The following is a 16,169-nucleotide window of genomic DNA, read 5'->3' on the forward strand; positions in this document are numbered from 1 at the left end:
GAAACTGGTGGTCGTCCAGCTCTGTACTTGAGGCAGCAGAGTTGCCCAGCAGCATCCCAGGCATCTGAGCAGCCCTCTTTAGGCCAGCACTTCTCACCTTAGTAAGGGAGGGGCCTAGAAAAGGTGGCCTAAAAATTGCCTGCCCTACAACAGCTGGCCAGCAAGCCGCGGCTGGCAGTTTAACCCAATCTGCGGCCGAAACCAAAAGAAGAATTTGAGAAAACTTACCATTGGTGTATGGAATGTTTGTACCCTCATGGATCGAGAAGCTGTTGCAAGACCTGAGAGAAGGACAGCTCTCATTGCTCGAGAACTAGCCCGCTACAACATTGATATAGCGGCATTAAGCGAAACAAGATTGCCTGGGGAAGGTTTCTTGAGCGAACCAGGAAGTGGTTACACCTTCTTCTGGAAGGGTAAGACTGAGACAGAGGACAGAATACATGGAGTTGGTCTGGCAATAAAAACCTCATTGATGCATCAACTCCCAGACCTTTCAGTGGGTATCAATGAAAGATTGCTGAAACTACGCTTCCCACTAAATGCCAAACGTCATGCCACCATCATTAGTGCATATGCACCCACTCTAACATGCTCTGACAACTCAAAGGAACAATTCTATGAAGATCTCGACAGACTGATCAAGGCCACACCTGTAACAGACAAACTACTCCTACTTGGAGATTTCAACGCCCGAGTCGGGGCTGACAACGAGAACTGGAAAGGAGTAACCGGGCCACATGGTGTAGGCAAAATGAACAGCAATGGACTATTCCTTTTGAGCCTTTGTTCTGAAAATGACCTGACCATTACCAACACTCTGTTCCGACAAGTGGATAAATACAAAGCGACGTGGATGCACCCTAGGTTCAAACAGTGGCATCTGATAGATTATGCCATTGTCAGAAGGCGAGTCATCCGAGACGTAATGATCACCAGAGTAATGCGAGGCGCAGAGTGCTGGACAGACCACAGATTAGTCAGGACGTCTCTCCAACTTTACATCACTCCCTTTCGGCACAAACGCCTAAGCATGTGTGACCTGCTTTCAACATAGCCAAACTGAAGGATGCTCAATGTTTCAACAACTTTCAGAAGAGTCTTGATGACAAACTGACATCCCACGGACAACTGATCGGTACTGCAACCGAAAAGTGGGACCAGTTCAAGCAGATGGTGACTGACACAGCAATAACATCTCTTGGACCAAAGAAAAGAACACATCAGGATTGGTTTGATGAGAACCAAGAAGAAATATGCTCAGCTCTGGAAGTAAAGAGAAAAGCCTTTATCGAATGGCAGAATGATCCCTCCTCAGTCTCCAAACGGGACCATTTCAAGTACCTTCAGAGCAAAACACAGAAAGACCTCCGTCAGATACAAGACAACTGGTAGGAGAGCAAAGCCAAAGAAATCGAGCACTATGCTGAGACCCACAACTCAAAGATGTTCTTCAGTGCTATTAAGACTGTCTATGGACCTTCTACACTAAGGACCACCCCACTGCTCTCATCAGACAACACAACGCTGATTAAAGATAAAGAAGGCATCAACGAAAGATGGCGAGAACACTTTATCAACCTTCTCAATAGACCATCAATCGTGAATAATAACGTCCTCAATGAAATTCCACAACAACCTGCTCTGACAGATCTTGACTCTCTGCCCACTATAGATGAGATTAAGAAAGCTGTTAGCCAGATGAGTTCAGGAAAAGCTCCTGGAAAAGATGGGATACCAGCAGAGATATACAAAGCAGCAGGTTCAGCAGCACTAGCAGCGTTACACAGCGTGATCATCAGCATCTGGGAGGATGAAAACATACCACAGGACCTCCACAACGCTACTATTGTCTCTCTTTTCAAGAACAAAGGCAGCAAAGCAGAATGTGGAAATTATAGAGGCATATCCCTCCTCTCTGTTGGAGGGAAAATCATCACCCGCATCATCTTGAACCGCCTAATAGCCAGTATTTCCAAAGCAAACCTACCTGAAAGTCAATGTGGTTTTCAACCTGGCCGGAGCACAGTTGACATGGTGTTTGCTGTCAGACAAATACAAGAGAAGTGCACTGAACAGAACATGCACCTGTATGCTGTCTTCATAGATCTGACAAAGGCGTTTGATACCATCAACAGGGAAGCCCTTTGGACTATTCTAACATGACTTGGCTGCCCAAGAAAATTTGTCCAGATTATACGCCTTTTTCATGACAGCATGACAGGCGAAGTATTGTCTGATGGAGCCACATCTGCCCCCTTCAACATCACCAACAGCGTGAAACAAGGATGTGTTCTCGCTCCTGTCTTATTTAACCTGTTCTTTGCATGCGTCCTCAACCATGCAATGAAAGATCTGGATCGAGGTATATATTTGAAATACCGGCAAGATGGTTCACTTTTTGACCTCCGTCGCCTGAATGCAAAGACTAAGACAGTGCAGAAACTCCTTCTTGAGGCATTCTTTGCCGACAACTGTGCCCTCATGGCTCACACTGAAAATGATCTTCAGCACATTGTCAACAAGTTTGCTGAGGCCTCGCAACTCTTCGGACTAACTATCAGCCTCAGAAAGATAGAAGTTCTCCATCAACCTGTACCTGGACCAAATGCTTCTGTCCCAAGTATCTCCATTGATGGCACTCAGCTTAAAGTAGTGGAGAACTTTAAATACCTGGGTAGTGTCATATCCAGTGATGGATCACTGGATAATGAGATCAACGCACGAATATCCAAAGCAAGCCAGGCACTTGGCTATCTGCGTGTCAAAGTTTTAAACCACCACAAAATCCGGATGTCAACAAAACTGCTTGTACGGGTGTGAAACATGGACACTATATAGGCGTCACATCAAGCAGCTTGAAGCATTCCACATGCGTTGCCTCCGCAACATCATGAAGATCCGCTGGCAAGACAAAGTGCCCATTCTCGAAGTCCTCAAGAGAGCCCAGATGACAAGCATCGAAATGATGATCATGAAGTCACAGCTACGTTGGACCGGTCATGTCAGCCGCATGGATGCCAATAGAATCCCCCGCCAGCTTCTCTATGGTGAGCTCTCCCAGGGCATCCGGCATATAGGTCATCCACGAAAATGTTACAAGGACACCATCAAAGCCAATCTGCAGTATAGCAGTATCAAACCCAGGGACCTTGAGGACGCCACCAGCGACAGAACACAGTGGTGTGCAACAGTCAGAAATACCTGCATCACCTTTGAGGAAGACCGCTGCCGGCGTCTACAAGAGGCACGCGAACGACGTCACAGAGCACCAGCAGCGCACAACCCACTGACTGACGGGTGGAGATGGACCTAGCGAAGGGGATTAAAACCAATAGCAAAAGGTTTTTTAGCCATATAAATAGGAAGAAAACCAAGAAAGAAGAAGTGGGACCGCTTAAAACTTTGAACGGAGTGGAGATTAGGGATAATCTTGGAATGGCACAATATCTGAACGAATATTTTGCCTCGGTCTTCAATGAGGCTAATGAAGGGCTAAGGAATAGTGATAGAGGGACCGATGGGAATGAGGATATGGGGGTAGACATTACGGTATCGGAGGTGGAAACCAAACTTGAACAGCTTAACGGAAGTAAATCGGGGGGTCCGGATAATCTTCACCCTAGAATATTAAGGGAATTAGCGAGTGATATTGCTAGCCCGTTAGCGATGATTTTTAATAAATCTCTAAATTCGGGGATTGTACCGTTAGACTGGAGATTAGCTAATGTAGTTCCTATATTCAAGAAGGGAAAAAAAGTGACCCGGGTAACTACAGGCCTGTTAGTTTAACATCTGTAGTATGCAAAGTCATGGAAAAATTTTAAAAGAGAGAGTGGTTACGGAGCAGGAGGCCGATGGCAACTGGGATAGTTTACAGCATGGATTTACGAAAGGTAGATCGTGCCAAACCAACCTGATCTCCTTCTTTGAGAAAGTAACAGATTTTTTAGACAAGGGAAATGCGGTGGATCTAATATATCTGGATTTCAGTAAGGCGTTTGATACGGTACCGCATGAGGAATTACTGGTTAAATTGGAAAAGATGGGGATTGAAATGAAAATCCAGAGGTGGATAAGGAGCTGGTTAAAGGGGAGACTGCAGAGAGTAGTATTGAAGGGGGAACTGTCGGGTTGGAGGGGGGTTACCAGTGGAGTTCCTCAAGGTTCGGTTTTGGGTCCGATTTTATTCAATCTATTTATTGCTGACCTGGGAACCAAGAGTAGGAGTGGGCTGATAAAGTTTGCGGACGACACCAAGTTGGGAGGTATTGCCAATTCGGAAAAGGATCGGGATATCCTCCAGGGAGATTTGGATGACCTTGTAAATTGGAGTATTAGTAACAGGATGAAATTCAATAGTGAGAAGTGTAAGGTTATGCATTTAGGGATGACTAACAAGAATTTTAGTTATAAGCTAGGGACGCACCAGTTGCAAGTAACGGAGGAGGAGAAGGACCTAGGAGTCCTGGTTGATCGTAGGATGACTATGAGCAGGCAATGTGATGTGGCCGTTAAAAAAGCAAATGCGGTCTTGGGATGCATTAGGCGAGGTATTTCTAGTAGGGATAAGGAGGTGCTAGTCCCGTTATATAAGGCGTTGGTGAGACCTCATCTGGAGTATTGTGTGCAGTTTTGGTCTCCCATGTTTAAGAAGGATGAATTCAAATTGGAACGGGTACAAAGAAGGGCCACTAGAATGGTCCGAGGAATGGAAGGCCTGTCGTATGAAAGGAGACTTGAGGAGCTCGGTTTGTTTTCCCTAACCAAAAGAAGGATAAGAGGAGATATGATTGCACTCTTTAAATATATCAGAGGGATAAATACCAGGGAAGGAGAGGAATTATTTCAGCTCAGTGCTAATGTGGACACGAGGACAAACGGATATAAATTGTCAGTCAGGAAATTTAGGCTTGAAATTAGACGAAGGTTTCTAACTATCAGGGGAGTGCAATACTGGAACAGCCTACCGAGGGAAACAGTGGGGGCGAAGGACCTCCATGACTTTAAGATTAAGCTAGATAAGTTTATGGAGGAGATGGTATGATAGGATACCGGGCTTAGTCAATAGGTTAATTAAGTGCCGCACTGGTAAATAGTACATGGGTCAATGATATGATATTCTTAACCTTTTTCCAGAGGGTATGGCTGGAGAGTCTTGCCTGCATGCTCGGGGTTCAGCTGACCGCCATATTTGGGGTCGGGAAGGAATTTTCCTCCAGGGTAGATTGGCTGTGGCCCTGGAGGTTTTTCGCCTTCCTCCGAAGCATGGGGCAGGGGTCGCTTGCTAAAGGAGTAGGGGGATCGGCTTATGTGGCCTGCATCTTGCAGGAGGTCAGACTAGATGATCATATTGGTCCCTTCTGATCTTGAATTCTATGATTCTATGATTCTATGACTGCGAACTTCCCATGCACCATCTGCAGCCAAATGTGAACCTCTAGAATTGGCTTGTATAGCCATCAGAGGGCACACCATGAGATCAACAATAGATGATTTGCTCAGATTTGTCATCATCGGATCGATGGACTACCAAGAACCTGAAACTGGATCTGAATTTCAAGGAACTCCTGGTTTTTGTCACTCTTCTTGAGTCACATGTTTCTATTTGTGAACATCTATTAGAGTAGTAAACTCCAGCACTTTCCAGACATTTTTCCATGATACCTGTCCAACACTGACTGTATTTTTCCAAGATAGAATATTCCACCTGCCTCACTCTCAACCCTGGTCCTTACCATGGCCTTGCTATCTAGAAAGATCTCTAGCTAAGTGTGGATCAACAGAATTAGAATAATATCTCATTTATTCATAACTTGTCTATCTTAAATCAGATATGATGATAACAATTCTTTATAAGAAGCAGCAAACACAACAATCTGATGCACACAGTCAACATCATATGCTATACTAGAAAGTCTCTGATTCAGAACATCTCAGTTCTCTAACATCAAAGTATTTAATACTTAGCATTTTATATTTAAAATGTTTATGTACAATGGAGCAGCAATTTACCCATTACCCAGAGGCTAATCGGTAAATTAGGAAACCATTTAAGAAAATAAAAGCGTTTGGAAGGCTGGCAGGGTTAGCTATTACCAAAAAAAAAAAAAGGAACTTCCGTTGCAGTTCTGCCATAACTAATTTAAGAACAACTGTACTAAAGTACAATCAATTAGGCAACAAAATTTCCTTCTCTAAAGTAAATTATAAACATGACCTGAAAGCTCTCTGCCATCCATAACGCTATCCTACAGTAGCTACAGATTCACTAATTTATCTGTATTTGCCATAGTGCCCAGAGTCCCTATCAAATTGGATTTAAAATACATGCAAGAGGTGGTTCCTGCCCATCGTTATCAGCTGGCACTTTCCAGTAGGCGTTATGTTGGTAGTGGGCCTAGATGAGGGATTTGAAGGAAGAGACAGTAGTGGTTTTACAGTCTAGTTCACAGAGGACATTGTATGTGCACAGGGTGGGATGGTAGAAGACACAAAGAAACTGTGGGGAGAAATGAGTGATTGAGTGGCAGAGACTGGCATCAAAATAGACAGGGAAGCTCAGTACAATATTAATTTGAGCCATAAGTGACATTGCCGCAACACTAGTGCAAAATTCATTTAATAAGCAGTATGACTTGCAATAGGAGTTGACTGTTCCTTTGAAAATCCCAGTCTCCATTGCCTATAACATTTATTATTCATTACTCTTTAACATATAGTAAATTTAGTCTTACTAGCCCAATGCACATGTTAATATAATATATTACTAATATTTTTCTCCACATCTCCTTTCAACACCTCTCTGCTGTTATAGTTTGTCAGATCTATACCTCTAAAAATACTGCCTTCTCTGAAAGAGTTAAAAAAAATCACTCTTTGTGTGTATAGTCTTATCTGGACAAAACACATTCTCAATTTTAGTTCTTAAAATATGTTCAGAACATCTGCGATCACTGAGATTTCTATGGACAAATTTGACACCTTTTCCATGTTTACTCTCCATGTGAGACTTTCCTAATATTACATTATGCAGGGTATTTACTTGTTAGCTTGTCATAGCATATAATCATAGACTCGTAGAACTGGAAGAGACCTCGAGAGGTCATCTAGTCCAGTCCCCTGCACTCATGGCAGGACTAATTATCTAAACCATTCCTGACAGGTGTTTGCCTAACCTGCTCTTAAAATATCCACTGATGGAGATTCCACAACCTCCTTAGGCAATTTATTCCAGCGCTTAACTACCCTGACAGTTAGGAAGTTTTTCCTAATGTCCAACCTAAACTTCCCTTGCTTCAATTTAAGCCCATTGCTTCTTGTCCTATCCTCAAGAAAAATAATTTTTCTTCCTCCTCCTTGTAACAACCCTTTACATACTTGAAGACTGTTATCATGTCCCCTCTCAGTCTTTTCTTTTCCAGACTAACGAAACCCAGTTTTTTCAATCTTCCCTCATAGGTCATGTTTTCTAGACCTTTAATCATTTTTGTTGCTCCTCTCTGGACTCTCTCCAGTTTGTCCACATCCTTCCTGAAATGTGGCGTCCAGAATTAGACACTATACTCCAGTTGAGTAGAGTTGAGTAGAGCGGAAAAATTACTTCTTGTGTCTTTCTTACAACACTCCTGTTAATTCATCCCAGAATGATGTTCGCTTTTTTTGCAACAGTGTTACACTGTTGACTCATATTTAGCTTGTGGTCCACTATGACTCCAAGATCCTTTCCACAGTACTCCTTCCTAGGCAGCCATTTCCCATTTTGTATGTGTGCAACTGGTTGTTCCTTCCTAAATGGAGTATTTTCCTAAATGGAGCATCATAATGATGATGCTATAGGAAAGCACTGAAGGTAGAGGAAGCACTTAAAATCATGAGTCCTTGTTTTCAGTTACTTATAAATTTCTGGAAAAAAAATCTCTTTGGGTTGAAATTTTCACTTGTTCTGAGCACGCAGATGAATGTTTGTGGGTGTTTGGTATCAATCTGTTCACTCATTTGTGATTTATCAAGCTTAAAATAAAATGTACTTTAATAAAAATGTCAGATATCTTTGCATTTGAATAACTAATAATTAGGTCTGTTTTAAAAATATTAAAATGTCTAGTGAGCACACAAGTATTTGTGCATGCTCCTGTTTGCCATTACTTTATCTTATTGAAGTGGTTTGTTTGTATTTTGCTTTTCACTCAGGTTCAACTGGCCAGTTTCACTTTTGTTTATAGTTGGTTTCACTTGCAGGTTCTCAGGAACTATCACAGTGCAGTTGTTAGCTGCTTAGATACTATACTGATAAGCACAATATAAGAACCAGTATAGAATAGAATAGAATTGTCTTTGTGTAGGAGACGGTTTGCATTTAAAAACACATGCTTATCATTATTTATGGTAACATTTCTGTTCATATTAAGTTAAATCCAGCCTCCTTCTCCAAAGGTTTTGCGGACCCTACTCAGGGAGTATGGCTCACTCTGCATCCCCACACAGCAGGTTTGGGAGATAGGACATGGATGAGCTTGGTAGCTCTGCCCCTATGAAGATCCATTAGTCATTGACTTCTCCTACCCCCTTCCAGTGCAGGGACCCAGGAATGACTTGGGCTACTGAAGCTGGAAGATTGCAGTTTCAGCCACAGAGCAATGTAAGAAGGCAGGGAGAGTTTCTTTCACCTTTTTTCCAGTTCTCCATCTGCACCAAGCCCAGCTGTTCAAGTTTGGTATAGGTGAGAGTTTTGATGCTCTCTGATTTTGTTTGTTTATTTTACCATAGACTCTGTTTGGGGCCCATTCTCCATGGAGAGTGTCCCTTTAAGAAAAAATGTGAGTTTCTACAGAGATGCCAGAAAATATTTGTACTCTGATTTCACATTTGTGCCCAGAACAAAGATTTCAGTTAAAACAGAAATTCAGGTATTCTTCAGATGTTATAAAACTGCTTACGTATTTTAATATTGTAGAGAAAATGGTGTTCTCATGTGTATTATCTACCATAATGAATATTGTTAAGCAGATACCATACATCCTGCCATCTGCTGATGTTAATTAGGGAATGTTTACATAAAATGATAACTACCAAAATAATTAGCTAAATACACTCAATAATGTGATGCCTAAAACCTGCCAAGAAGAACATGTACTAATTCCTATCCACCTCCATTGTTACCTTAAGAACAGCTCTCTCCATAGCAACTGAAAACTTTTCAAGGCAGCAATAAACTAATCCTCTCCAGCTTCCAGAGCACCATCAAGGAATTTTAAAAACATCGAACTTTCCAGCAGCTAAATACTTTTGGGGATTCAAAAGGCCACAAAGCTAGAGATATACAATCATTTATTTTTTTCTGCTGAAGGTAAGAACATGGTGTTAGAAATGGTTGTGTCCCTATAATTGTGATGTTTTTAAATGCTAACCTATTTCTAAATGTTAACTTAAAGCTAAAATACATTTTGAAACATCAAAACCTTTCAGAGTGTGCTATCCCATGCTAACTTTTATCTGAATGCATGCCAAGTTATAACTCAGCAAAAGTTTTTAGTTTACTCTACTTTAGCAATCTGTTAGCACAGCATTTCTAAAAAGGAAATCAGATCTGTATTATTTTACAGTGAAAAGAAGCAGATGTTGCTTGTGGCTATTTAACATATGTATGTATATTTCCAAAGGCCTGCTCCTCAGTAAAGGGAGAACTCTTTAGTGGAAAACAAAAGTTAAACTCCTTTACAACTGGCATGCTCCTATATCAAGACAGATTACAGTAAGGACAGAGCTTACAGTACTTTAGGAAAGATATGTCTAGGATAGTTTGCTTTTATTGTTTGGAACACTATCTTTGCATCTAGGATTATTAAAAGTGAGAACTAGTTACTTCTGAGACATTTCTACATTTTTCAAGTTGTATGAATGACATAATTACAGCAATTTTGCAGCTCTTTCCTCTGACCATAAAGCAGCATTAATTTCCTGTTCAAATGTTTTGGGTTTGTTTTCCCCCCCCTGCTTTATAGCTAATGTTAATTAATGAAGATGAAAACCACTGTAAGTCATTGCTAAGCATCTGTACTACTGAACATTTATATCAGAATTCCTGCACAATGCTTTATTTGCTCCTCATATACAAGTACATGTACTAGCCCTTGGGAATCTGTTTCCTAATGGAGTAAAAGAGAAAGCAATTATATTTGTTCCTGTACTTACTAAAGGAGATTATGATCAAATATAGTAACATAACAGGGAAATTACAAATGTGTATTATACTCAAAACTTTTAATGTGAAGGAAGGGCAGTCCAATTTAACCACTTACCAGTAATTCTACAGAATGTTTAAGGCCACTGTCATCTTAGTTTCCTGCTGTTTTAGGCTGTAAAGTCCCTACAAATGCCCTGTTGTTCAGAAACAGCTTGTCACTGCAAATCAGCTTAGCCAACCAATTAATAAATCCTTTCAAACATATTGCAGTCACTCTAATTAAATGTTTTTTGTTTTTCTTTACCATACAAATTCCTCAGGGTTCAACTTTAAGCTGTGAACTACGAACCACCATTCAACTCTCAACACAGACACGCACTTACAGGAAGAAGAGAAAATGTGTTTTCTGACCAAGCATCCAGCTTTTTGGGTGGCATTTTCCGCTTTCATATTTGGTGTGGTCGCTGCAGAAACACAGTCTGGGAAAGAGCACAAGCAGGAAAGCAGCTACGCTCCCAGCCAAGGCTATCTGATGGAAGTTTTACGCATTCTCTCAGCTGACAACTACACTGAGCTCCACAAGAATCACTCAAGAAAACTGCTCAAAATGTTATTGGAGAGAGCTGAATGTCCACAGTGGATTTATGGGATGCAGGAGGATTGTAATCTGGTTAGTGTGTCAATTAATGAAGGGTACATTTAAAAGATGAGTTCAGAAATCATTTATTCGGGTGAAGCCATTCTAATGCATATCATGGGCACACACGGCATTCATTCTTTCAAAAAAAAATGAACTGCTATAATTATTTAATTGCTAATGATTTATATTGCTTATTTATTTTTGTAAAGAGGGCCCCCAAGTACTTCAAGTACACCTTAAAAACAATTTATCTTTCACTTATTGCCAGATATTTCAGATATTTATTTTCAAACTAAGGTTTTCCTCTTTACTTCATCCTACAGTTATATCGTTAGCTTGAATTTGAAACACAAAAAGAAATTTCTGTTGTAGTTAGAGATGGATGGGGAGAAATAGGAATGGTTTTGTGAAATGTCATCATTCTGGTTGTTATTTTGCAAAACTCAAACCCCAACCCATGGTTTGTTCAGATCCATATGCCATTTCCCCCAAGCCTGCAAGGTTTAGGGGTGGTTTTGGAAAAAAATGTTCTGGTCAAGGTAGATCAAGAGCAGATAAAGGATTCTGCAAATCCAGACTCTGGGATTGGAAGAATTCCAGGGTATTAAAATGTTTGGAATCACAGCTCCATGTGGGGGCTCAATCCCCTAGTAAATTCAGACTACTGACTGGCCTATTTCTTCCCACTGCTTTGACCACGGAAGGAAAAGGGGAATAGGATGCCAGATTCAGGTACGAGGGAGACTATGCTGTGGTTGAGGGCCCAGATGGAAAGAAATGTAGATTTGGAAGATGCTCCAAATTTGGATTGGGACCCCCAGAAAGTTGATGGATTCTGGCTCCAATTAAGATTAATTCAGCTTGTTCTAGGTCTGGCTTATCTCTAACAGCAGGGAATTATACAGAGAGTATTGTGGCTTCATGTCAGAATCAAGAAGCAGCAGGTGGTGAAGGCTAATGATGGGGAAAGCTGACATTTACTGTGAAAGTAAAATGCTCCCTATACTCAACAGGACCAATGTGTTGGAGAGGAGATTTCAGTCCTCTGCTGTAGAGCACCTACTCATTTAAATAGCCATAGTAACAAATGCTGACATTTTTCATAACTGCCCCAGGGTGAGTGAGCATTGGTAAATAATGTAGGGCTCCATGCTCCCCTACAGGGGTTAGTCCTGCATAGAGGAGTGGGAACTTCCTGGGAATTCTTCCATCCTGGGCCAAGGTTTTCCTTGTGTTTGTGACCTATTTATAGAAAGTGCAGGGATGATGGCAAAGGAAAGATTTTCTGAACCCTTCTCACATTTTCTGCTGGGCTGACCTGGGCAAATAGCAAGGTCCATGCAGTACAGTGGCTTTTTTAGAAGACTGAAATCCTGCAAGATGAGCTAACAAACACCCAAAATGGAGGAAAACTCATGACAGCAATTGTTCTTGAAACATCTGCAGTCTTTAGAATCAGAAATTCGCCCTCCTCCTTGACACTGGAACTAACTTCCCAAACAGTGGGGGCAGGGAAGCTTCCCTCCTCCCCACCAACAAAACCAGAAAATGGATCAGACTCACAATTCCCTTCTGAATCTGGGATCCCAGCCATCACAAACCATTGCTTTTTCAGACTATTTAACTTGCAAACAAGACTCCATCCTGCATTTAAATCATTGCCCTGAAGTTCTGTACCTTTATTAGACTCTTTCTTTTTTCTTTACTAATTGACCCTCCAAATCCATGGCCATGTGCTTGATGCTCCTTAAGCAGTATCTGGCATTACTCTATCTCCCAAGTGCACAAAAAAGGTATACCTTCTTCTGTATTGTCGGAATCCTTACTAATAATCATTAAAAAATAGGGAGTTCAGGAAAAAAACATTCTGCTCCCATATTCAGAAAGGGACTTGTTTGTTTTAGAAAATAAGCATTCTGAAAGTAAGGTCATGCAGGTGTTTGTGACTCTAACATGTTGATAACAGCAAAATAACTAGTGATGAATCAATCTATATTCCCAGTCAATCAATCCTCCCAGTGGAGGATCCCACAATAACAGCAACTCTTTCAGTGCACCTGCTGCGCTCCCGGTAGCAATTTCCTTTTCAAACATCTTGCTTGCCAGCACCAACAACCTTAGTGACTTGAAGTTATCCTTACTAGACCTTGAGGTATAATTATAGAAATCTCTGAAAAGCCTCCTCTCCATACAGTATGTGTGTTTTATCACCCACTGGGTAAATATGAAAGGATAGATTGGCTTAACATGAGCCCTTTAGGGAAATGAGCTAGAAGAATTAAATGTATTCCTCCTAGTCCAAAACAATAATACACAAAGACAGTAACGTGAATACATGTCATCAGTACAGAAGAAGGTATGCCTTCTTTGTATACTTGGGAGATAGAGTAGTGCCAGATGCTGCTTAAGGAGCATCAAGTACATGGCCATGGATTCTGAAGGTCAATTAGTAAAGGCTAGTATTGTAGATGTTAGACAGGACACAGGGGGCAGATCCTAATCTAATTTACTTACCAGTGTAAATGTTTAATTTGGCTGTTGGTACCCACAGTACATAACCTTTTCTAACATTCCTCTTGGGGTGGATTTAGGTTGGGAATATTTCTATTAAAATGTCTGTGAAACATCAGCTCACTCATTTGCTTATAGTTGAGGGAACATATGAAACCTGAGCGCCATAATCTGCATTTGATTCAAGTTTTTTTGGGGGGTAAACATTCAAGGAATAGGTTTTGACATATACGGTGTACCAGATACACCAGTACACATCTGTAGCCATAAACATAGTTTAACCCAGTAAACTAGGTTTTCTGGCTGCTTTGAATCATTGGAATGGGGCAAAATAGCTGAAGTGTGTTGTTGTATCTTGCCTAGTGACTATGATTTAGGTGCTTTTGTCTACTTTAGTCATAGGTACTGGAACTAGGGATGCTACCGCACCCCCTGGCTTGAAGTGGTTTCCATTATTACAGGATTTAATGGCTCTCAGCACCCCCACTATGAAAATTTGTTCCAACACCCCTGTTTATAGTCCTTGTGATCTACCATGACAGTGGAGATCAACTCAAGTGCTCAAGATATGCTTGGATTTAAATAGGGGGGAGCTATTAGCATCCTTCCAATGGGACCAGCTGATATGGCCTACAAATCACAACAGGGACAGGATATTTTCAGGAAGGGGCTTTCTGTTCTGGCACTTGCTCACCCACTTACCCTAGTCTGAGAGCACGTGCTGGTTTTCTAGGCCTATCCGCTCATAAAGCCTTTTGCCTGAGGTGACATTGGAAGGGTCTGAGTGTGAGGAGAGATGATGCCTTATTGGCATTGAGCTATTTTGTTTTTAAAATATTATACCTGCTCTTAGGGGGGGAATTCAGAGCAGCACAGACCCATGGATGACTTCTGTCTCTCTTGAGTCCCATTCTGATGACTTAATTGACGCATAGGCTTTGTGCTGACCAAATGTTCTGATAGCACAATTAATAAAAATAAATAAATACAGCTCTGAAGATACAGGGCCCAATTCTGCTCCGTTAGCCTGTAAATGTGGAGTAACTCTAGTGTTTCCTTTGACTGGGAGATGATCTAGATGACTTCTTGAAGTTCCTTCCAGCCCTATGTTTCTATGCTTTGTATGATTCTATCACTCACACTGGGATTTTTCAACCTGTGGGTCATGACCCAAAGTTGGATCACCAGAATGTTTCAAAGGATCATGTGGCAGCTCCTGTGGCTCTGGTCCCATGGGACTTGCTAGGCTCAGTGCCCAGCTCCAGGCATTGTGACCTCCAGGGTTGCAGTGCCGCTCAGGTTTATTCCAACTGCCCCTCCATCATGATGATGGGGAAACTGATCTAGCTCAATTTGAGTGAGAGAACCAGGTCGCAACGCTACTCAGACAGATTTGTCCCAGCAGGCTCCTCATCAGGGGCTGCAGCAACACAGGATGAAACAGCTGGAGTAGGGAGCCAAACTGAGCCCAGCCAGCCCCACAGGACCTAGCCTCTTCCAGGACTTCCCACTACCACCCCACACAGCCTATTTACTAGGTTGCAATAGGCCATCACCTGCCACCCCACAACTCTCTGGAGCAGGACCCAACCTCCAACCTTGGCCTATTTACTGGGTTGTGAGTCACAGGCCATCAATGTTTACAGATGGATCCTGACACCAAAAAGGTTGAGAACCACTGCCTCACACTGATATAACTCAGGTCCAAATTTGGCTTTTTCTGGCCTTCATTCTGCAAACCCACACAAGTGCAAGTGGAGGCCTTGCAGCAGTTAAGGTAAGGTTAAGCGCTAGCTGTAGTCCTTTGCACCGAGGGCCAGAATTAATGCCTAGTGATGTCAATGGGGATCTGTAAATGGACTACAACAGTCCTGAGGGGGAGTAAGTCTCAAATCCTTTGGGCATTTGCCCCCTTGCTCACAAGCAGGCATGGTTTATGAAAGGCAGCACAGAGAGTGATTTGTCAGCCATGCAGCAGCCCTCATTACTGCAAGATTGGATTTCCATGTGCTTCCCCTGCTGTCCCTATTGCTCATCACATTTTACCTTATACACACCCCACTCTGCATCTGTGCAGCCTCAAGACCAGTCTCTTTGACATAAAGTTGATTCTCCTACTCTGTTCTCTAATCCTATTTTCAGTGGATTAATAGTGACATGTAATTTGAAATTAATTTCCATTTGTTTTAATTATTCGCAGTGCCTTGAACCAGATGCTTTGTTATTAATAGCTGGTGGAGATTTTGAAGACCATCTCAGTGAAGAAGTATTCCAGAGAATTTCCCTCATTCTTCTCTACTATATTATTCATCAAAGAGACATCTGTTCTTCAGAGCTCAGTCTGAGTAACAAGGATTATAAATTTTACCTACACAGCATGCTCAGTTTAAGGCGTGATGAAGACTGCTATTATTTCTCAAGGAATGAAACTGAAGACATATTGGCTGCAATAAGGCAACATTTTAAAACTCCTGAAAGCCAGGTAAACACATACCCCCAGCACTCCAAAACACTTACCAAAGATCTAAAGGCTAAAACCTAGTTCTGCCATCAAATTGCAATCAAATAATGTGGTCCCTAGGGGACCATACCCGCTTGGGACAAATTAGAGCAGCCCTTTAGCTGATCTAACCTGCGCTGGAGCTGGGGATAGAGAAGAGAATCAAGTTTCTGTAACCAGTTCCCTGCTGGTCCTTCACTGTGCTACATCCATCAGATACTGGATGTAGCAGGGGATCTGCCAAAAGATGTGGCTGTTTCTTTGACGTGCCAGATACATCTGAAGCTAATCTACCTACCATAGTCAGTTCCTTCCACAGAAAGAGTCATCCA

The 16,169-nt window shown here is 41.8% G+C and overlaps 1 protein-coding gene across 1 annotated transcript in view; it reads left to right on the plus strand.

The window, feature by feature from the left end:
• The first annotated feature begins 10,583 nt into the window (after positions 1–10,583).
• The window catches only part of SLC39A12 (solute carrier family 39 member 12), a 37,234-nt gene continuing 31,648 nt past the window's right edge, over positions 10,584–16,169 (plus strand). The window contains exons 1-2 of the mRNA XM_045007810.1: positions 10,584–10,856; positions 15,538–15,819. Coding sequence (XP_044863745.1) covers positions 10,584–10,856; positions 15,538–15,819 — 555 coding nt within the window. The remainder of the gene's footprint in view (positions 10,857–15,537; positions 15,820–16,169) is intronic.

This window comes from Mauremys mutica, chromosome 2, assembly GCF_020497125.1.
Source record: "Mauremys mutica isolate MM-2020 ecotype Southern chromosome 2, ASM2049712v1, whole genome shotgun sequence".
NCBI classification, from domain to species: Eukaryota; Metazoa; Chordata; order Testudines; family Geoemydidae; genus Mauremys; species Mauremys mutica.